We start from the raw sequence: 24,077 nt of genomic DNA, 5'->3' as shown, positions 1-24,077 counted from the left end.
CTCACTCCCCCCCGGTGGGATGGGGGAGAGAATCAGAAGAGCAAAAGTGAGAAAACTCATGGGTTGAGATAAAGACAGTTTAATAAGTAAAGCAAAAGCCGCGCACGCAAGCAAAGCAAAACAAGGAATTCATTCACTACTTCCTATGGGCAGGCAGGTGTTCAGCCATCTCCAGGAAAGCAGGGCTCCATCACGCGTAATGGTTACTTGGGAAGACAAATGCCATCACTCCAAACATCCCCCCCCTTCCTTCTTCTTCCCCAGCTTTATATACTGAGCATGATGTCATATAGTATGGAATAACCCTTTGGTCAGTTTGGATCAACCCTCCTGGCTGTGGCCCCTCCCAACTTCTTCTGCACCTGGAAGAGCATGGGAAGCTGAAAAGTCCTTGACCAGTGCAGCAACAACCAGAACATCTCTGTATTATCAACACTGTTTTCAGCACAAATCCAAAACATAGCCCAATACTAGCCACTATAAAGAAAATTAACTCTATCTCAGCTGAAACCAGGACACTTGCTTATTAGATTTTGTCACATTTGTCTACATACAGTGATTGAGCAAAAGATTTTAATGTTTCAAAATAAAGTAGTAATCTAAAACTAGCAGATTTAATATTGTACATGCAAGCTCATTTCTGACCTTTCTGAGTTTGTCCTGAGGACTGAATAATAAAAATTAGTATACTATAACATTATTAAAGATTATAGCATACTATAAATGCACAAAGAAGCAGCAATTAAGGTATCATGGGCAATCTGGAATCTGGCATTTCCTAATTTTGGTGTGCTTTATAACTAATATAATATTTGTTCCTATGTAATCCCTCCTATGTGCTCTTTTAAAGGAAAAAGCATAAGAAACAATCAAACAGTTCCACCTTTGGCAAATGAAACAACTCACTCCACTCTCTTTTTCTCCTCCACCTCTCATTGTTTTTGTTGGAATATTAAGATACCTTCATGACCATACGGTGCTTGTGTCAGAGGCAGAGAAGGAAGAAAAAAGAAGGGAAACTATATGCAGGAACAAAATGCCGTGGACATGGGGAAACATTTACTGGGAGCGGGAATCGAGCATTATTCCTTCTGCAGAGTTTTGTCAGGGGTAAGATAAAGCCAGCTTCTGAAGATGGGACAGCTTGGCTTGTTTTGGCTCGTGTCCCACCCCTTCCAATACACAGCAGCTCAGAGAGCTCTCATGCGTTCACTTCGCAGAGAGGCCTGACTGCCTCCAAATTTTGAAGCAGTATTACTCTGGTAGTTGGCCACAGTTCTTCTGCAAGTAAGAAAGGAAATCTCAACATTCAAGTTTACATATCAGCAAAAACTGAAGAGAATTTCATGTTACAAAAAACACACCATAGCCTGAAGGGTTTATTTACACCAAATTAAAGATCTGCTGCAAACAGTGTAAATGTGACAGCTTCTCAAAGTAAAGAATATAAGAATCTATTAAAATGGAAAAGGTTATGCCATCTAAGTATTAGGATTGCTAGCAACGCCCCTATTAGCTACCAAGCTATGCTATGAAGGCTGTAAGAGCAGGGAGCACAAGAAATACTGCCATTATGAACCCTTACTTTCAAAAATTTTTAACTAGGAAAAGCAATCTTTGGGCTAAATTTTCTCATACTAATTCTAAGCTAAAAGGTTAAGCTCTTTAAAAATACTTAATAATGATCTCTGCACGTCTATATAACCTAATTAGTTATGCGAACATGGTAACAAATAATGATAAATTGGCTTTAAGATTGCATACACAATTTCTCATCCATGTATCTGAAAATGCCTTAGTTTGGTTTCTAAATTATCACATATCCAAATGGTATGAAAACAGAATTTGAGAAATGTATCAAAGTAACTTAACTGTGAATATAGCTATGAATATAGCTAAGAACACAAAGTTATTTATATTTGTAGAGATATCTGTATCAAGTATCTACGTAACTACATGTATTTACAATTCAGTAACATATTTTATATATTAATATACATCATATTAAACATAACTAGACACATGTTAAAAATCTGATAGACCTGTGTTGTGAAGGTGCTCCACTGTGTGCAGAAGGATTACTACAGCACATGTAAGCATGCTCCATACCAGCTTTAACTGAGCTGACAGGCAGTGGAACTGTCAGTAGGTCTGCAGTTTCTGGCACAAAAGTGTTCATCCGTATTCCCCAGTACTAACCTCAGTAGCTTCTCTGTACTGAACTTCATTCCACAGCAGCACAAAGTTCTATGTTCCTGCTCATGCTGAAATCAGACATACGCCAGGATTACAGACAAATCCTAAATATCCCAAACAATTTTTAATTTATACGAAGATCTTTGATGATCTGGGTTCAAATGGACACCTATGTTTGTGTACAACTCAGCTGAGTTATACAAGGAAAATGAAAATGTGCATGGGCTCAGGAGCCTACATATATGTAGCTCAATACAAGAAGTTATCTTAGATATTAAAGTATAAAAGCATTCTGAGAGATATAGGTAGGTTTGTGTAAGCACAAAAGCGTAACTGTCTAATTGATATAATGGGGTTTTCTTTATCTAGATTCTTTTGGGGAAAAAAAAAAAGATTAATGAAGCACAGGAAAATATCAGGTTCCATGTACCTTCTTACTTTCTTTTTTCATAAAATACTCATGCAAAAGCCTTACAAATGCAAACTTTGATGGAACTCTATCCCCACCACTTAAATCCTGTAAAAGCATAGGAAGTGATCAAGCAAATGTTACTATAAGAGCACTATAGTAAATATATTATTTATTTATAATATATTGAGTATAATTAAAATGTACATTTCGATGAAAAGGATACATTTTTATTTAACATGCCGATTTTTCAAAAAAAATCTCAGAACATAATACCATTTTTTATGATTTGCAGAAAAGACCTCGTTCCTTGGCAACATTTGGAGAAAATACAGACAGAAGCTCTGACATCCTAACATTTTGTAGTAGAAAATTAAGCTTTTTCACCCTTAGTTACATTTTACCTTATCCACAACAGTGAGAGAAAGTTGTGTATATATGATTACTGTTTGCTGAGTTAGGTTGGTGGCTCTACTTAGTTCTGAGTTACCACACAAGCCATCATTACAATTGATAGTATGGAATTATTATTATCAGACAAGCTAAAAACTGAACAAGGTAGAAAAACTAACTTCCATTTTTACCTCAAATGGAATTATTTTCAGTTGCCTGGATAAATATGCTGGTAAAGTACAATGAATTGCAAGGACAAGTAAAATACTTAAGTTCAGTCAATCTACAATGCTTGAAAACTTTTGATTTTCCTTAAATATTTCCATGTTTTTAGAGTTAATTCTTATAAACTAACCTGTAATACAGTGCAATGGATCACTAGCTATACATCCGGTTAAATGCAATGATATTTTATAATAGAAACTACAAACTAAAGGTTTTAATCATTATTATTTTACTGATTTGGAGATAAGTTTAAAATTGCATTAGAAATTTGAGCATAACAATACTTTTTTAATAAAAAAAAGTGTTTTGGAGAGCAGGTAAACCTGAAAATGATTCATCATTGGCCTTCCCCTTTACTGAACAACTTTCTGACAACCATGCAACTCCAGAAGTCTATGATCCATTAAACACATGCAGAAAAGTTGCCTGGATTCCGTTTTTCTTCTAAATATTATTTCAAATGAAATTAAAATATGTTTTTCCTCTAAATTCTGCCTGATTCAACCACATACACATTTCCTTTATGCAATGTGATCTGATTACCAGAGATAAAGTACTCAGTGTGAATCACACACTGTGAAAAATGTTATTCAGTATTTCATAGAAGACACTCACTCTGCAAGAATTTAATAACAGAATAACATCTTCAGGATGCTAGTTATTATGAGGTAATAACTCAGAGAATTAGTAACACTTGACTTCTGCCATGTAGCTCTAGGGATGCTTTGTTTAATTCATATTCACTGTAATTTGTTGCTCAATTATACCCCTGCTCACTTGTAACTGCAGTCCTTTTGGTCAAAAGCAAGCGAAATGTCTACTGACATTGCAGACAGCAAACTAAGCTACAGAAGACAGAGAAGTTAGTTTTGACACCTATACACTGCCACCATCTTACTATAACTGCTGAAATAGTAATGAAAGATGGCTATTATGATTATACAGTGCTGAAGTGCCGTACAGAAGACGACTGCTACCCTTTCGACCTCATCAAGTCAGACTATCACAAGACTATAACAAAAAGTCAGACTGTAATGATGGAAAAAAGTAAAGAAAGAGTAAATAAGTCTTCATGCAGGCTAGTTACAGAATAAATACTGGTTACCAACCTTTTCAACATGTTTTCTCTACTTATGTTCCTATACCTGACAGATTTTATAAAATACTAATGAAATCATGTTCCGAAAGATGACAAAAAGCAAAAGGCCAACTTCCAAAAGAATGAAATCAACAGAAGCCAAGATATACAATAGTACATGAAGCTTGAAAGGTTACATGTATAAAACAGTAAGCTTGCTTTCATTAAGAAGAATGAGGGAGATACCAGAGCCATTTTCTAGAGTTATCTTCCTTCTGTGGAGTTTAATAAGGTAGGTCTGGTTTACCTGATGTCTAAAAACTGAATCTTCCAATGATGTTGTTAATTTATTAATCTAGCTTTGTTCTAACCTACCAGTACAACAGTATATTCAGCCCACATTTATTCTAATCACCACCAAATATAGTTACAATAATATAGCTAAGTAGCTGCTAGCCATCTGTCGTTCTCCGCACAGAAAAGCCAGTCATTAACAAACTTCTTCCAACTTAGATTCTGGAGTTCTAAGTGAAAAATAGCTAGTATTCAAATGGTACAAAACCCAGAAAGCATTTCAAACACTGCATTGTAATACTTACTAGTGCCATTAGTATGCTGAAATTTTACTTGTATTACATACCCAGAAATCTAAAAAATCTAGAAATGTATAGTAAAGTTTGTGTGGCCCTGTTAACACTAATTATATTGCTGCTGCTTCTTGCATCATGGAAATGTAATGATATAATTTTTTTTAAGTTAAATTTTATATAGTAAATATCAAAACGCCTGCACACTTTCAGGAGGAATAACAGAAATAAGATGCACTGATTATAGAGCAATAATAGTGATATAAAAAAAATTAGATTTATAGTCTTTATATTCATCACACTGGGATAAGATATGCAGTTCAACTCTTCAAGAAATGGTGCAGAAGATTTTAAAATTATAGAGTATAAAAGAAGTATGTCAGCTGATTCTTATTCTCAAGGAGCAGGGAGTTGATGTAGAAATGAGTTCATGCATGGACCCATGACCTTAAGGAGATGGAAACATTCATAAATGTGTAGCGTAGCATCTAATGCCATTTGGCAGTCTACATCCCATTCACTTCAAGTGAGTTCCATGAGGAACTGACCCACAAGGAGGGTGGAAAATGGTGGGCTGTTGAGCCCAAAGGATAGCAGCTAGCTGACCAACTGGTAGGGAATTACATGAAGCATTCTTCAGGGCTCAATACTGAGCTATTTAACATCTCATTAAGACGCTGGACTATGGGACAGAATGTACCCTGAGAGACTTTGTGAATGACATCAAATTTGGAGGGGGGCATTCAGAATATCTTGACAGGCTGGCAAAATGTGTTGACAGGAATTTCACCAAGTTCAGCAATAGTAAATGAAAAGTTCTGCACTGGAACAGTTCAGGCCAGGCACTGACTGGCTAGAAGGCAGCTTAGCAGGAAAGATACTGGGGATCCCTGTGAACAAAAAGTTGAGCAGTTGTGTACCCTTGTGGCAGAGATGAGACAACTGCATTCTGGGCTACATCAAGAGTGTTGAGGGAATTCAGCATCCCCCTTTATTTGATGTTTGCGAGACTGTATTTCGAGCACAAGGTCACATTTCAGACTCTCCAGTACAAGAAAGACATTGATATACTGGAGCAAGGCTGGTGGAAGGCCACCAATATGAAGAGAGGGCTGGAGTACATGGCACATGAGGAGAGGCTGAGAGAAAAGAGTTTGTTCAGCCTTAAGAGGAGGAAGCTTAACGGGAATCTCATTGCTGTCTTCAGTTACCCAGCATGAGGGCACAGTAGAGATGAGTCAGGCTCCTTCCAGAGATGCACAACAACAAGAGAAGAGGCAATGGTCACAAATTGCAATAAAGGGAATTCTGACTAGACAGTAGAAAAACCTTTTTCACAATGAAGGCAGTCATTGGAACAGGTTATCCAAAGATGATGTAGAATCTCCATCCTTGAAGATGATCAAAGCACAGCTGGATAAAGCCCTGAGCAGCCTAATGTAATCTGAATGTAATCTGAATCTAAATCACATTTTTTAAACCAACATGAAACATGAAGTGTTAATGCCCAGGCTGAAAAATTCCTTTTAGTCCGAATGTTCTGTCCAGCTAGTACGTAATATAGCTTTTTACTCTTGGGAAGAATGATCATAAAAATTAAAAAAAACCAAACCAACATACTCTTCTACAGAATTTGAATTCTCTGCCAGTGACCTAAATCTGGGCAGTCGGGCTTTCAGACTTGGTAACAGCTTTCAGAGTGCATTAGTCTTGCTTATGAACTATTTCTCTCTGGCACAGCTAAGAGGAAGATATCCATGCTTACTTCATTAAACCTATCAGCAGTGTTTGACATAGAAGATCAGCATGTGCTACTGACTTGCCTTGAAGACTAGCAGAAATGAATCAGTCACCCTGAACTGGATAGGTCAATTCCTATCAGTCAGCTTCAAGACAATTCTGATGGGTGGTTTCTTTCCAGCCCTGAAAGCCTTTATTTGTGTGATGTTACAAGGATTGGTTCTACCTCTTGTTTTGTTTAATACAAAACTTTATGAGAGATCTTGAGACAACACACTTCTCGAGTGGCAACAGCAACTAGCAGATTCCTTATTTTATTTTATTCCTGCAAACACAGATGGACTGCAGACCTAAGGCCCTTGTGAAAAACCTGAATGTATTGTTAAAAAATGTCTGGAATGAGAGAAAGAAAGGTGTGGTACTGGGAAAAAAAGACAATTAGAAGATACTCAGGGCCAAACACTGCTGAGAAGTTTGATGAGGTACATGTATATCTTCCTTGTGGCTGTGCTGGAAAGGAGATGGTTTATCAGGAACACTAGTATGCTCTGAATGCCACAAGTAAGACCGAAGAGCTGGCTAAAACTAAGTTACCTAGGCCCTCCTGATTCTTCACTGAGCAATAATCCACAAACAGTGCCACTAGCCATACATACGTACACACCCTCACCATCTTTGCTTTCATATTTTCCAGTTGCACATTGATGTTGTTATCTACATGTTCACTGTCAATCTGAAATATTGCAAAGACTGTAGCTGAGGATGACATGAACGACTCAAAAAATTCAGTTTGGTCTACCATTCTCAAGTTCTTTATATCATACTTCAAAAAATTAGTTTAAAGGACAAGCATGTATATTTTATTTTTAGACAACTAAATACAAGGCCTTCCATACTAAGTACCTAGAGTTCTGCTTAGCAGGTTCATTTCAATCTTAAAAAAACCTCACTTAAGTGAAAATGGGAAGATTTTGTCTTTTTTACATTCCATTAAAGTTTTTGTATATGTCCTAGTTTTGGCTGGGTTAATTTTCTTCCTAGTAGCTAGCATAGTGCTGTGTTTTGGATTTAGTATGAGAATAATGTTGATAGCACACTGATGTTTTAGCTGTTGATAAGTAGTGCCTACACTAGTCAAGGACTTTTCGGCTTCCCATGCTCTGCCAGGTGCACAAGAAGCTGGGAGGGGGCACAGCCAGGAGAGTTGATCCAAACTGGCCAAAGGGCTATTCCATACCATACGACATCATGCTCAGTATATAAACTGGGGAGAGTTGGCTAGGGGATAGCGATCGCTGGTCGGGGACTGGCTGGGCGTCAGTCGGCAGGTGGTGAGCAGTTGTATCACTTGTTTTTTTCCTGGGTTTTGTTCCTCTCTCACTCTCTTGTTGTTTTCCTTTTCATTACAATTTATTATTATTATTTTGTTCCACTTATGAAACTGTTCTTATCTCAACCCATGAGTTTTCTTACTTTTGCTCTTCCGATTCTCTCCCCCATCCCACCGGGGGGGAAGGTGAGCAAGCGGCTGTGTGGTGCTTAATTGCTGACTGGGGCTAAACCACAACAGTATAAAAATTCTGAAAATATCAAAACTTCTCCTACTCAAGTCTTTAGCAAAAGCATGGGTTTTTTTCAGGTTAAGGAGTTATATTTTGATAGCTGAATTTTGGCTGCAGCACAGAGACAGTAAATCATACTGCCTTGAGAAAATAAACAGCATAAATACAGGGCTCATAGCAGTAAAAAAAAAAAAAAAGGCATATTGATACTTGTTCCACACTCTATACTCTTCATAGTCAAAGTCAGCAGCTGTAAGTTTCTTTTCAATTTTTGGTAGCCCACAGAAAACATATCTAGTCATTAAAAAGTAATGTTTTAATGTCAGATGTGAAACTATTTAGAACACTAAATAAAAATAATTATGTACTCTGAGAAAACTAAATTAAGTATTCAATACAAATTCCTATGCCAGGAGTAAAATTCTGGCTTCTTGAAAACTATAAAAATTACCATAGCTTTCACCAAGTTATTTCATCTAGTATCTTATGATAAATTAAAGGTGTCACTAAATATTTATGTTCCATAAGTCTATTAACTGAACTCACAGATCAATGAAGAAATGCTTTTTTAAAAAAATGCAAAATGAATTTTTATCAATGTGGTAAGAATTTATTATCCCATGATACCATCTTACCTCTATCATTCATACCATTTTATCTCTAAAACAAAGTAAGTTTTATAATGGTAATTTTCCATAAAATGGCTATTCTTGGAAGAATTCCTTTTATTACTCTCCCCAAGATACAGTATTGTACATAAGAGCTGGGAAATTAAGTTGTACTTCCATGTTATAAATTGTCCTTCACTTACATAAGTAGCAAAACCACTTTAATCTCACAGGTTTACTCATATAGATTACATAAATTACAAAACCATATTTTATCTTAATGAACATTGATAAAACTCTTTTTGTCTTATTCTCAGTCACATGTGAACACAGATATTTGGTTTGTACACAAAGCAATTGTTTCCTCCATGCCTTTTATTTTTATCTACCACTTCATTCTATTTTATTTATAAGAACTTATTGTGGGAAGGCTGGTTTTCATTAATACGACACAAATGTTTCCTATAATAAACTCTTCAATATACATTAGAATGTTTAGTCTTACTGGTAGCTTTGCAGTTGCAGTCCTTGACTGAGTCTTTGCCAACTAAAAGTGTTACCATGATTACTAGCTGCCTGTGTTTACAAAGTTTGAAAAATGTTAGTAAAGTTTAGTTAAGTTTGAAGTTAGTAAGTTAGTAAAGTTTGTAAAAAGTTAGTAAAGAGTTAAAAAGTTAGTAAAGTTTGAAAAATGTTTCTTAAATAAATCATACCTTTTCATTAAATTCATGTTTCTAGTACATTAAAATCAGGAGGTTAAACAATAGGACCCAATAAACAACAATATACTTACTGGTTAATTACAAAACTTATGTAACAGATTCTTTAACCTTTAGTCATGTGGAATAACAGCTACAGGCTAAACATGGAAGCCAGAAAGGTAGTCAGAGGTTTCTCCTCTGTCAGAACTTCTACTTTCTAATGAAGTGACAAAAACGATCTGCTTCAGATATTCTGACTCTACAAGAAGTTCTGTATTGTGCTGCTGCTGATGCACCGTGATGTCAACTTTGGTGATACTACCAGTCACTTCACTGCAAAACCACTGAAGTCACTAATGTTCTCATGGTTCCAAAACTTAAGTGTAGGCTCTGAGATATTTTCACAATAAAACTACGTAACTCAGTTATTAATGTTCAGACTTTTTGGTTCATCTTCAAAGCAATGGCTTCTGATTGAAAGGAACTCAATCTTTTTCTTGCTTGTATGATTCACCTGTGATATTGCAATAGTTCAATTTTATTTAGTTCCTTTGTTATCTTATTTTTTTCCTGGCAAACAGAAGAAATGCATATGGGTACCCTTTCTCAAACAGCTTCATAAGGAAACAAGGCTTATACATCCATGCTGTGTGTACACTTGCCTGCCTTCATTCCTAAAGAATCCCTGAAATTCAGTGATTTTCAACTGAATTTGAGAAAAAGGCAGATTTCAAGCATAAACAGTTGCCTTCATGTTTTATGGAAATAGCAGAGAACTAAGAAGAGTGCTCCAATCAAGAGGCTTGTCTCTCATGTCATTAGACACCAAATATCTTATTAAATATCAGCAGGAAAAGCTTAATTTTGATACTAATCAACCAGAAAACAAAAAAACTGCAGGATATCAGGCTTTGTTAGTTTGAATGCTTATTGAAGTACCTAGTGCAATGGTTTATCTTCACTTTGTGTTTTTTCATGTAGTAGCATAATCTTCCAGTGGTTAGGTTGCAAATGTTACAGAGCTTTAGAGAGTCCTTTTAAAAACACAAGCAGCATGACAATATTTATGAAGGTCTCCCTTAAAAACCCATTTCCTTTCTTTGGAAAAACATGATCGAAAATGATCATTTTAATCAGACAGTTTGTAACTTGCAAGAAAAGAAGATGCCATAATGCTCCTTCAATGGATACCTTGTGAACTACCCTGTCTCTGAGAGTGAGTCTATAGGACCCTGAAGTAAAGTCAGCATACATCTGAAGCAGTCAGTTAGACAGGGATGAAGAAAATAATGAAACAGACTGGAGAAAGAAAGAATAAAGAAACCTGAAAATACAGGCTAAAGCAGACAGTACTAGATACTACAGAGGATGACAGAATCTGCCCATATAAGGAACATATTACACTAAGTGGAACTTTTTTTAATCTCCCACTAGTTCATAACCAACATTTGCATTATAATATTTTCTAGATACCTAGTCAAAGACTGTTGTCTCATTGAGTTATGCATGATACAAACCCAAAGTGAAAAATACGGTCTAACAGTTGAACACCAGCTCCCAACCATCAGGGCAATTCAAAGAGCCTAACAGGCTCTTTCAACTGTTGGTGAAGAGAATGAGACACTTCAGCAATTCAAAAAGATGAAATGCTGGGAGAGATGCTGAATACCTACAGGATGCTGAATACAGGGATGTATGCGAATTTCCATTCCTCTTTGGAGTTCAGTCACTTGAATCAAGACTATAAAAGTGATATATCTGCCTACTGAAAATGCAGACCATGAAATTCTTTTCTGAAGACTAAAACCTGCTTTCAGGAAGGTCCCCTTAAATAATATTTCCATCTTTTGTATATTTATTTAAGAGTTAGAATACAAGCTCAGGAGGTGTTGACTTTGTTCATTTCTCTTTCCAGTTCACAAAATTTCAAGTCTACAACTTTCACTTCCCAGCAGCATATGCTGGTAATCCAACTGCAAAACTATCTTTGCCCAGTAGGCCACACAAGAGTTAAGAACACAAGAGTTAAGGCTTTAGAAGAACTTCTAACACAAGGGAGTCTACCTCCAGACTACTGGGAAGAGCATTCAGTTAGGAGTTAGCTGATGTGCATTTAGCTTCTCTAAAGTATGAACTCTAACCTGTGACTTCAAGCAGAAAAAGTCATTTGCACATCTCAGCTGGAGCTGCTTTCAGAGGAACTGTTTTGGCAATCAGAACAAACTTGTATTTTACAAGTTGAGAAGTCCTTGCTTAGCCACGTAGTTAGCTAAACATTGGTGCTAAACACACTATTAGGCAAGCTTTTTTGTTATCAATGTTAAAAGAGTATTAACTTAAAACTAGTAAAAATGAAGACTATTTAATACTATAAAAGAACAAGAGCTCATAGTGTTCCACTTGCCGGAACCAAGAGAACAAATAGGATAAAATATGGGGAAAAATCACCTAAATCCTACTTAAGGATGATCTGATAAAGAACAACTTAAAGGAATATCAAACTGGGGAAAAAAAAAAATCTAGATTTTACTGATTTATTAGTGGCAATTTAGTGATTACCTCTGCAAATGTATTTTAATATAGACCCTCAATAAACATTTTGTTATTATCGTCTAATGGAACATTGTACAATGGAGGAAGAATTGTTCTATTGCTACTATTTGTTTTCTCACTTAAGCTGAAAAAAATTCAATTCTATCTGGTGACAGAGAAAAGGAAAAATGACAATCCAAACAGAAACAAACCCCAGTAATTTCCTTGACAAAATTTATATCCAAAGGTCTGAATGTTGTATACTATTGGCAGGCACAGTATTGTCAATGGTTGACACACAGTTCTAAAATTTCTGTTACAAAGATTCCTTTGTCAGATAACAGTAGACAGAAGAGTGTGTGAAATTTCATGCAAGCTTAAATGTGTAACTCACTGATTCCCACTGATACAACTGAACTTATTTTGCTTTTTTTAAATTAAAGTGCTGGATGTTATACAATTTTAGTGCACTGCCTGAATTCTTCATATTGGATGAACAACTGGATGACCAAAAGCCTTCAGACACTATCTAATAAAATATTAAAACTGGATTGTTGTTCTGAATAATAATATTGTAATACATGTTAAATATGTCCAAAGGCATACTAGAAGCTCATAAAATAATCGTGACTTAAACAGCTTTTAACTAGAAGCCTGAAGTATACTACAACTCTACTTTTGTGGATTTTTAAAGATAGTATCTCCCTGTAAGTGGTTGTCTAACTCTAAAATGTTTACACAGTGAAATTTGACTATTTTGTGGTCATTATATATAGGTATGAACTGCAAATTTCTAACGGTATTGCATTGGTTAAGTTAAGCATTAGTCTAATATACAGATATAATGGACTCTCTGACACCACCATTACCTTCAGGTTGTATTAGTTTCTAAAAAAACTTATCTTCTAGCTCAGCCAGAAATTACACATTTCATGCAGAAATCCCTTTCTGAATTTGGCGGGCTATATTACACAGGAGATCAAATCAAGTATTAATTGTTCCTCTGACCTTAAACTATTAATCTAAAACCTGACAAAATAAATGAAGGACACACTAATTAGAAGGGCATGAGATGAGTTAGTAAAACACTGTATAAAAGATGTAAAAAAAATCAGCTAATACACGTACACTTCCTGTGAAAAATATTTTTTCAGTCATACCTTACAAAGCTGCAATTTAAAAGTATAATGAGCTCATTCCTTTGAGATTTTTTTTACAGTAAAAATTACTATCTAGGGTATTCTAATATGGTCTGGGGAGAAGCTTTATACATCCTGTAAAAGGTTTCTAGCCACATGGAACTGCTGTCCCCCCAAGAAACACCTATTGAACAACATTGCAAGAGAAATCCACTGATTTGAAAAAATGACACATCTGGAGGATAAGTGAAGAAAGTAAGAGAAAAAGTGAGCTTGGAGCAGTAGGTAAGAGTGTAGAAAGAGAGAGGTCAATAGACCTGCTTTGGGAAGTAAGAATGTATGTTTTCAACTTCTGTGGGAAAAAAAAAAGGTTTATCAAATTCTGGCTGCCAATGTCAGTAAAGTATGCATACACATTTGCCTAAATAGTTTTAGTTAAGAAGATATCCAATACTGGACACTAATGTCATGTTAAATCATTAGCAACAGACAGTAAGAAAAGCCAGGGCATAATTTATTTTTTCTATAGATTTAAATGTGGACCACCAGTCTTTTCTAAATAAGTATACAATGATTAGTCTTGAAACAGAAAACTTGGATCATAAAGTACCTCCCCTAATTTTATGCAACAAGACTTATGATAAAAGGAAACTAATTCAAAGCTTTTGGATTTTTTAGAACACCTCTAAAATATTATTATAAAAAGGGGGCTGCAGCGGCTGCGCTCGGGGGTCCGCACGGAAGTGGGAGCATGCATGGGGGCATGCACCGGCCTTGCACATGTGGCCTTGCATGAGCCCTTGCATGCTCCCAGCCTTGCACAGGTCCTTGCACCCTCAATCCCTTGCAGGGATGCTCCTTGCATGGGGCCTTGCATGCTCACTCCCTTAAATTTTAAAAAAATATGTAGGAAATAATATTTCATTCCATAAAACATGGGCTTAATAGTACAGCTGTCATTAAGACCAATCTTACATGGAAATAACAGAAAAGAAATCCTATCTCAACAATTATTGAAAGAATGAAAGATCTGCTAAACTTTAGCAGACTTAATACCTACAGATATTTTCAAGAACACATAGGTAAGTCCATGCAACTTATGCAGTAGTAGTTCGTCCTTTCATGTAATAATAATGAGATGCATGGTGAGACAAACATTATAATAAAGAAGTTCACATGATAATGGCAAAACTAATGGATGTCTTAAGCACGCAAGACAGACAAGAAAACACTGTACCCTTTGATTTGGATTTACATCTTTTTTGTGCAGAATACTATGTGTTGCCTACCAACCACACACACAAAAAAACCAGTAATATGTTTATGACTAATGAAATAGGCATCAAAACATAAGTTTAAAGACCTATTCTTCTTCCAAATGGTTGTTACACAGGAACTCACCCATATGCCATGCTTGCTTCAAGGCATTCAAGAGTTTTCATTCCACATTCATTTCTACAGTGTATTTTATAATATGTTTTAATTTTGTCACACATTGTGCAGAACTTTTCCGCAGTATACAATTGTTTACTCTGGACAAGTGATAAAAAGTCTTCCACCACACACACACACACAACAAGCTAATCTGATTGTAAACAGGCTAATGATATTAGCTTTCAATTAAGGCATGACATGCTATCCACATACTTCTGTTATCAAACTGAAAACAAACTTATATTCACTCTTGCTATCAAGATCTTGACATCATCCTTTACAAAAACATGGATTAAGAGTAATTTTTTTTAAAAAGAAAAATCTTGCTTTCAAACACAAGCATGCAAACTGTTAAATATACATTAACAAATACCGTCACAAATGTATGAAAAGCTAAATTATGTATTTACTATCTTATTATAATTCAGGCAGGTTTTATTATCTAACCAGAATCCTGTTTTGTCAAGTAAAAGGCCTGACTGAAGTTCTGTTGAAGGTCTACCTGACTCTAGAATTACATTGCTCTCAGGAGTAATCCCTTTATTTACATGCATCCCCTCTACTTACACCCATCAGAGACCAAAATTTACAACTATAATAAGCGTAATATTTGTAATGTACCCACAGAATCAGAGCGTAACTATTAAACACAAGACTTCCATAACACGGCCTTCAGCACAATGTGACCACATACTGGACCTTTACAACTTCATCTTATCTGACATGTATTTTATTTTATATAAGAAAGGCAGTTATCAGAGAGCAGTAAATTTTCCAGCAAAAATTATGTAACTATGCTATCAAAATGAAAAGCTATACCAAACTGCTTCTATGAATGTCAAGTATATCAAGGAATCAACTGTTGCTGGGAGGAACCACTCAGTCTTTCACAGCATTTTTCCTATCACATTGTCTAGAAATTTTATCAACGTACCAACAGTATTGTTTGCTACTATTTTTTGGCTTTGCAGTAATTGTCATTTCAGAATGGTTAAGAAAAATTCATCAAAAACCCAAAATCTCCCTGATCCCTTCAAAGCCTTACCAGACTGTTCCAGTTAAGCATAGACCAGGTATATATATAAACTGGAAGTATCAGACAGGAAAAGAAAGAAACCTTCCATTTCCCTAGTATGGACTCCAGCCCTCTCTGCCTGCAATAAGGCAACAACTGGCTTCAGCACATCAGTGCATAAGGTTGGGGAGCAAAGCCATAGCAAAAATCATATTGGGTTAGTGATCACCCAGGTTCCCACTTAGTTCCTCTCCTGTTTCGCCACTGTTCTCCTACTACTTTCTCTAGTGCAAATGCCACTATGCTACCTCTCCTGTTCTCTTCACCCACTTAAAGCTTCCAATGTCATTTAAGTTATAGCAGTGACAAGAGGAGACTGTGAGACAAGGGACAGCATCCAGAGGTTGACAGCTACAGACACGGCCTGCTGCTTCAATTCCTTGCAGCATTCACTGCGTACTTGACAGCAGTACTTGCTGCATACTTGTTGGAGCAGACCGTATAAAAATTAACTGCAGTAGGAATCTCAGCTGATAAGCATGTGTTGCTGCTACCCAAACACTGATGCAGGCTTACTCAACTGTATCTATAAAGTCAACTTTAGATATATGATGTAGTTCACTATTATAACCAGAACAATGTGGTGTTACATAGTTTTTCTGAGGGTCAGAGGGGAGACCGACTTATCAGAAAAATAAAGTATCTTCTCCATTGTATTTATTACGCCCTTCACATCACATCTTCAAAAATGTAGCAAAGCTATTAAAGCAAAAACTCTCAAATGCCTTTTTCCTTTTTATATCCCCCAGTCCAAGTCACTTAATCATCACTAATTTCTCTGACCTTAGTAATAGCAGAGCCATGGAGTGGCCACAAACCACTCTCTTATGGAAGAAGAGGTAGAATCGTGGGAAAACTCAGGTTGGAAAGGACCTCAGGAAGTCTCTAGTCCAACCTCCTTCTCCAAGCAGGGTTATCTCTGAGATCAGACCAGGTTGCTCAGGGCTTATTCCATTTGGGTCTTGAAAACCTCCAAGGAGGCTGCATAACTCTGGGAAACCTGATGCACTGCTTGACTATCCTCATGGTGAAAAAGCTTTTCACGATCCTGCACACCTCATTTCAACTCACATCTTCTGTCTTCCCATCATTCGCTAGAGTGAGTGAACAGACTGGCTCTATCTTCCTGACAGACTTCTCGTAGCTATTGGGCCATTAGGTCTGTTCGGACCTAATACCATTAGGTACCCTGGTAGATTTTTCTTCTCCAGGCTGAAAAAAAAACCCCTCAGCCTCTCCTTATGGAACATGTGCTCCAGAACCCTGTCTTGATGGCTCTTCACTGAACTCACTCCAGGTATCCTATAGCATCCCCAGTCAACTAATAGGGAAAAGACTAAGATAAAAGCTGAAGCCTACATAGAGGCCAGGATTTTTCTTAGCTGGAATGAATGATATCAAGTTGAAAGAAAGAATATGTACATATGTTCTTTGGAAACTGTTCTGGAGTCTGGGTGCTGGGAAAGGTGTATGGCAGATACTTTCTAATAAATCTCTTTCACGTTTTCTATTCGCTAGCTGTAGAGGCATGCCCAGCTGCATGTGGGAAATGCTGACCTTATATAATTCCCTACTCAGCAAGTTGACTGCTTAAAATCTTTTTCTGAGACTATTGTTATTAACTATTTTCTAATCCTTTGTTCTGAATTCATACACTTGCAGTCAAACATCTGAAAACTGAAAAATGCCCACTTCATTCAGTGAAACACCAAAGATACCCACATACTCAGACCACTGCAGGATTGTAACTTGCATGAAATCTGTAAATACGTAAGACCTTTTCTCTCATATACTTAAAAGAATTTAGTCTGACATTTGCTCTTTTATACTAGTTTCACTTTGCAAACTTTAAAATAGTTTAATTCCAATGCCAGAATTGACACAATTTGACAACTATCTCTGTAATTGTCCCCAGTTAGAATATTTTATTTATTAGTTCATAAAAAACTGATTAGTAGAGGAGTCTTGAAACATCACTGTCATAATGTTTTAAAATCAATTTACATTTACCTCCTCTAGATATTAAATTTAAAACCTTCCAAGGTCTTTTTCTACGTAAAATGTCGTGAATCAAATGAAGTGATTTAAGACAACAAGAAATGTCAATCAAAAACATCAAATGGAGTCTAACTGGTAATTTACTTATTATCTATTTTAAGTCATATGACTGAATTATAAAAAAAATATTTACTGGAAATTCAAGTGTGTAACAGATTTTCATAAATGAAATAGCATGATTTCTTCATGCTCGAGGATATTAAACAAATCTTATCATCTTAGCACTGCAACTATGAACAATATCAACCTTCCCCCACATTTGCAAAAATTAAGGGCTGATTTTAAAGTCTTTTAAAATAACAAGAGCAGTATGATTAAGCCATGTAAGTTATAGCTGGAAAACATAATATGAAATACAGGCTTTTAGAAGACATTATGGTCTTAAGCATTAGTATTTTTCCTGTGTATTCTGCTTTTACATTGTACCATCAATGTGGTCATTACAGTAAAAACAAGCATGGAATTGGAAAGGAACATAACTTTATGAGGGGAAATAAAAACCTCCTTGCATTGAAGCTTTTCATGTTTGGATCTAATGCAATTGAAGTGCCTCATCAATTCAGTTGCATTACTATGTGTATTGGCACAAAGGAGGAGGTACAAATATGCAGCAGAAGCAGGCAGGGCTGTAGCAGCCACAACTTCTGTTAGCTTACACTGTTACCAAACTGTATGTCAAGTCTGCGCTGCTGTGAAAAAAATGCCGAGCTGCTTTTAATCTAGGTTTAACCAGGATCCCAGTCTAGTTCACTGCCCAGCCATGCAAAAGCTTATATTGTGCAAAGAATAAATGTCCAGGGATGAAAACCACACCTCTCAATTGTGGTGCAAGTTTACGCTGCTTTAAATGCTTGTGGAATTACTCTGCTAGAACTCAGTTTCATAACTGTTTTTAAATTAATTAAGACCACGATGTTGCCAAGAGGGACATTCTCACCCACACAGCTTGTGCTGACAACATATTCCTGTTTTGCCTCCTCCTTGCGTATGTTAACAGCTGTTAGAGCAGATCCAACCTCCTCTGTAGTTGCAAGAAACACCAATGTAAATGCAAAAGGGGAGACGGAAGCATGCAGTCAGGACAGGGAGGAGGGCAGGACAGAGGAGCCTGGTGGCAGCAGTAGCTTTGCTTGCCTCAATCCCAAAGACTGCACTTTGACACTGTTAGCTTAAACAGGCTGGAGTATTTTTCAGCAGGATCAGTTCCCTGATCAGCCAACATTGTACAAATGTGGGCACAATAAGGGGCAGCAGTAATAAACAGCCTGAAAAAGGAAGAAGATAGGACTGCCTTCCAGAGCACTGACAGTTTAAATTGACTCACAGTCTTCACTAAACTATACTCATAGATTGTACAAAATCGCTATTGTTAAACTGGAGCAGTTCCTCCAAGATGGACATACTACTGCCCAATAAACAGTTATCAAAACAGTCCTTTAACTTGACATCTGCTTGCCCCAAAACATACTGCTTTTTCCAATAAATTAGCTATTATAATAGAAAGGTAAATTTTTTTCTTGTAAACAATGCTTTCCTATAGCCTTAAAATCAGATCAGAAACTGTTACTGCTACAAGGTAAATAACAAAAGTAGTTTTAGTTACACAATGTGGATGAATACAAATAGAGTATCAAACCACAAGTTTCAGAATGTAAACAAATCACATTGTCTCTTTGGTTAAAAGGAAACCCTTGCTATGAGTTATTATCAAAGGGTAAAGGGTAAGAAAGTCCTTCACAACACACATTACTGATAATAGCTTGAAAGAGGAGTTTAAACAATAAAGATTGAGAACTCATTCCAATACATAGAGACTGTAGACTCCTAAATGAGGAACAGAGGGATGAAAATCCAGAACTGCAATCTAAATAACATTTTTTTCTGCTTATAAGCAATTACACTTCTTTTAGGAGATGGGAGGTGTGCTTCTGCACATAGCTAAGATTCCCTCAGGTTGAATAGCTCTGCTTTGGTTTGTGAAATTCAGGAACAAAACAATTCTTAGCATCACTCCCCTTCTAAGGCCATCTAGTAGACATTCTCACTTTACCCCTTACACACAGGCTGGATGTGGCCCATTACAAGTAGCAGTTCCTGATTGCTTTCATGGAACACAGATGGATGTAATAGCAATATTTTCTACATAAAACCTACTGGTTTACATACTAAGCCAGGAAGAAAATCCGAACTCAGTACTCTGGCCAGAGGAGTTCAAATTCATATGCTGCAGAAGGATACTTCAACTTTCCTGGCAATAGTGTTAATAAAGGAGAACCTGAAGAGGAAAGATAAACTCTTTCTTTCCTGCTGACGCGCTGCGGTTTTGTAGTAAGGAATTTAAGGTTGAGGAAAAACAGAAAGAAGAAGAACATCCTTTCATAGCTTTATTGGCTCAGCACTCAGGAGGAGATGTCTTAAGTTCCAATTCTACTCCAAAAACATCAGATTCATTCTAGCAAGCAATGATGGACATAAAATTCCAAAAAACAAAGCTTCCAAAACTCCTGCATGAATGATATATGCACTAAAAATATCTTGTCTAGTGAGTTTCCTAACTTGCCACTTTCTACCCCTATGAATCCTCTTTGCAGCACAGTAACAGCACTTTGAAAGGACACGTAGAGAGTTTTGCCTCTGAGATCTTTTTCACCTCAGTGGTCTTGTAACTTGTTGGTTAAGAATCTTTTACAAGTTGGGAGATAGACTAGAATTCCCTTTCTACAGTTCCCTTTAAGTAATAAATTGAATCCTCTGCTTGAAAAAGTGTTTTTACCACTAGTTTATTACAGAAAAGGGGGGCACTAACACTTTATTCTCTCATGTACAGTTGCAGAAAATATGAAGAATAACTATTTGGAGAGGATCAGAAGTGAACAGAGGTATCTTCCTGCTGTCCACATTCATGTACAGACACTTTTCTACTTGCTAGTCTGTATATTAATTTTTAATTATATTCCTAATTCTACCCATGCAGTACATGTGAAGTATGAGCACATAACATGGCATTCTTGATTCCACTTGGAGGACAAAACAATTAAAATGTGAATGTCACAGTATCTAGCTTGTTAGTGTAGAAGACCTTTATTGGATCTTGCTCTTAATTGAAACTGCTATACGAATTTACAGTTTTGGAATAACATAAACCAAAACACTTTCTTCAGTTCAGGAACAATTTTTTTGGTGAATATTTATTAAGTAATCTATTTCAATAAGTACATTTTAGATTTAGCCAGACCTGAGAAAAGTCTTGAATACCGTATGTACTTAATTTCTGTACTTACTACTGGCTATGAAAGCAGACTCGGGAAGAAAACTTCATCCAGCAACTTTCATGAAAAATGGCTTAGTAAAACGGTCTTTGCACAAATAACATCAAAGAATTCTGGAACCCTTACTACAATATTTACAGTCATATATGCATAATGGTAATCTGTTAGACTCTATGCTAAGAGTTTAAGACTCACTGCATGCTTGCACCAAAGGCTATTAATCTGTACCTAGTTGTTTGACCTGGAGATGCTGAACATGTTGCTGACAACCCTGTGCCTTGTCATGCTGTTAACAAAAAGAATTACCATGTTTTAACTATATTTGCCTGCTGTGCTTTCAACTCTCCAGTCAACTCCTAAGCCTTCCACGAGAATTTCGTTGATGATGTCAACCTCTGACAAGTGAGTACTTAATAAATCTGTAGCTCCATTTAACCAGTTGTTGGAAAAGAGAAAAGGGACACCCACTTCTGCCCAGACAGAGTAGCAGTGAGATATTCCTTACTCTATCCTGATTTTTTGCACACTGACCCCTGGGAAGTTATTCCAGTGGCTGCCTGTCCTTACTCTGAGCTTTTGCAAAATGCAGCCCTGGCACTATGAATATTCCAGGGCCTCTAACAGTTTCACTGTTTCCTTACCCAGTTATGAGCAGAACCTGTGGAGCGGGTCAGAACACTGTTAACCCTGCCTCTGACAGGGCGTTGAGGGGGCAGGCAGGGGGGCAGGCAGGCAAGGCAGCCACGAAACAGGTTGCCTGGAGAGGTCAGGGAATCTCTGCTGTTGGAGGGTTTCACAGCTTAGCTATGGAAACCCATGATTGACCTGATCTAGTGCTAGTGACAGGCCCACTTCAAATGGGAAGTTGGGTTAGATGATCTCCAGAGGTCCATGTCAAAACCCCATCATTTCTATGATTCAATGAGTAGCTCCAAAGGCAGCAGATTTACCTGTATGCTGTTGCTTAATGACAGTACCCTGTGATTTAACATTCTGTTAATGTTTAGGAAGTTAGAATTGCAGCCATAAAACTTAAAACTCTATAAATATTTAAAAGAAAACTTAAATTCTGATTAAACTCACAGCTAGTTATGTTCACAAGTCAAAGCTCCTTTTTAAAATTAAATATATATTTCTCATACTCCACTGAAACTGCTGATTCTTCTAGGCAAAATCAAGCATCTTTTACATATCAAGGTGTAAACAAATAAGTGAAAATATCCATGACCTGAGTTTTGTCCAGAGAAGAGGAAATGTTTTTTAAAAATTAATCCTTAAACTCTCTGAAGTGTTATAGTCTATTCCACACATCTCTAGAATTAAAAACAAACCAACTAAATAATCTTTAAAACAAAGGGGATTTTTGGTTGTTTTCACCTTGTATTCTTCCCACTAAGGTGAAACATGTTTTAGTTTTACTAATAAGGAGAAAGTTTTTAATGTACACAATTTCTACTCCATTTAAAATTGTTTAAAGATGGACTTGTTTGGGTTTTTAAGAGGATGCTCTTACAGGTAAAAAGGCCAGAGAGACTGCTCCAGGAAGACTGTTTCACCAAAATAAGAGAAATGATGTATTTCATAACTGTTCTCAGAAGAATATATAGAATTTAAAAAACTGTGAGAACATAAGACTTTGCTAACACCTTGAATTGTGTCCAAATAAAGAAAAATACAATTCAGGAGTTTAATATGAGCACACAGATGTGTGCTCATATTAGCTCATCCACTTACATGTTGAACATTTGCATTCTGTACTAGGTGAAGCTTTTTCTATTCCTAAAATCCGACAAAGTAGACAAATAAAACAATATAAAGCTATTTGAAAGGCCTTTATGCTAGTATTTTCACTCACATACCTCTAAATTCATTAGAAATTGGAACTGTTAATGAAAGTGAAGCTTGCTGGATCAACTCCTCTTTGTCTTTGAACTATGAGATGGAGAACTAACATTTGTTTCCAGTTTAGTATTCTCCTATACTGTGTGGAAGCTTTTTATTATTTTTCAAGCTTATTTTAAAAATTAATGTATTTTCCAGATCTTTGCCATCCTATGTGACAGTCACATCAAATTTATACCACACTGTGCCAGTATATGAAAACACTTTCAAATAATACTACAGTATCATTTGACAGCATTTTGCTAAACAAGGGGTCGTAAGCCTTGCACACAATTCTATAGGCTGACAGTTTAAATAGAACGTGCATTGCCAATAGAAAACAATATTAAAAAATTGTGGCACCAAAGCAATACGCTCGGAGGCGAGGCATCACAATTTCCACAGGCACCGACAGTTACCTTATGATAATACTTCTGTAAAGCCTGAAGGTAATTTCATCAACCAGCAAACTCCAGATAAAGTTTTAGCAACTCACACACCTTCCTGACATGCTTTATCCCCATCTCCAACTCGCTATGCTTCCTGAACACGTGAGATTAAAGTAATTAACATCAGCTCTATACTAGCAGCAAACATACCACAGTGTTTTTCATCATGGCTTTAACAGTGAATCCGTCGGAGACCTGCTGCTTGCTTTTCTTCACGTGCCCCAGTGGCTCCTGCTGCTGGGGGCACCTGTCACCTACGGGCTTTGAGGGGCTTGAGCCCGCTTTCTCCACTACCATCTCCCCACCAGCGTCCTCGACGGACAAGAAGCAAACACAGACTGGAAAAAACAAACAAACATCAACGCCCCGCCCCCAGTAAGTGAGAAAACGCAGTAGGTCTGCCTCTGTCCCCTTCCCAACCAGCGACACCCCCACGCGCACCCCTCCCGCGCCTTCCCGGTCCCTGACAGGCCTCCTCGCCTGCGCCTCGTCCCTCGCTGTCCCCCAGCCCCCATCTGCATCCCAGCTCGCCCACCCCCTCCCCACCGCTCCCGCTCCTCTGTCCCCAGCCCTTCATCACCACCTGCTCTTCTCGCCCTCCGTAGGGGCCTCTCCCACCCCGCCCGCCCGTCGCCCCGCCGCCGGCTCTCGCCCTGCCTCACCCCCTGCGCCCCCTGCCAGGGTCCCTCAGTGGGCTCCGTTGGGGGCGGGGCGGGCACTGGCCGCCGCCGGCGCTCGCAC

The 24,077-nt window shown here is 37.2% G+C and overlaps 1 protein-coding gene across 1 annotated transcript in view; it reads right to left on the bottom strand.

The window, feature by feature from the left end:
• Positions 1 to 23,662, bottom strand: part of PACRG (parkin coregulated) — a 265,638-nt gene extending 241,976 nt beyond the window's left edge. The window contains exon 1 of the mRNA XM_075497373.1: positions 23,487 to 23,662. Within this exon, the coding sequence (XP_075353488.1) occupies positions 23,487 to 23,633 (147 nt within the window). The 5' untranslated portion in view covers positions 23,634 to 23,662. The remainder of the gene's footprint in view (positions 1 to 23,486) is intronic.
• Positions 23,663 to 24,077: the final 415 nt, after the last annotated feature.

This window comes from Mycteria americana, chromosome 3 (genome assembly GCF_035582795.1).
Source record: "Mycteria americana isolate JAX WOST 10 ecotype Jacksonville Zoo and Gardens chromosome 3, USCA_MyAme_1.0, whole genome shotgun sequence".
NCBI classification, from domain to species: Eukaryota; Metazoa; Chordata; class Aves; order Ciconiiformes; family Ciconiidae; genus Mycteria; species Mycteria americana.
Note: the sequence above shows the minus strand (reverse complement) of the source record. Positions and strands in the feature narration are given on the sequence as shown.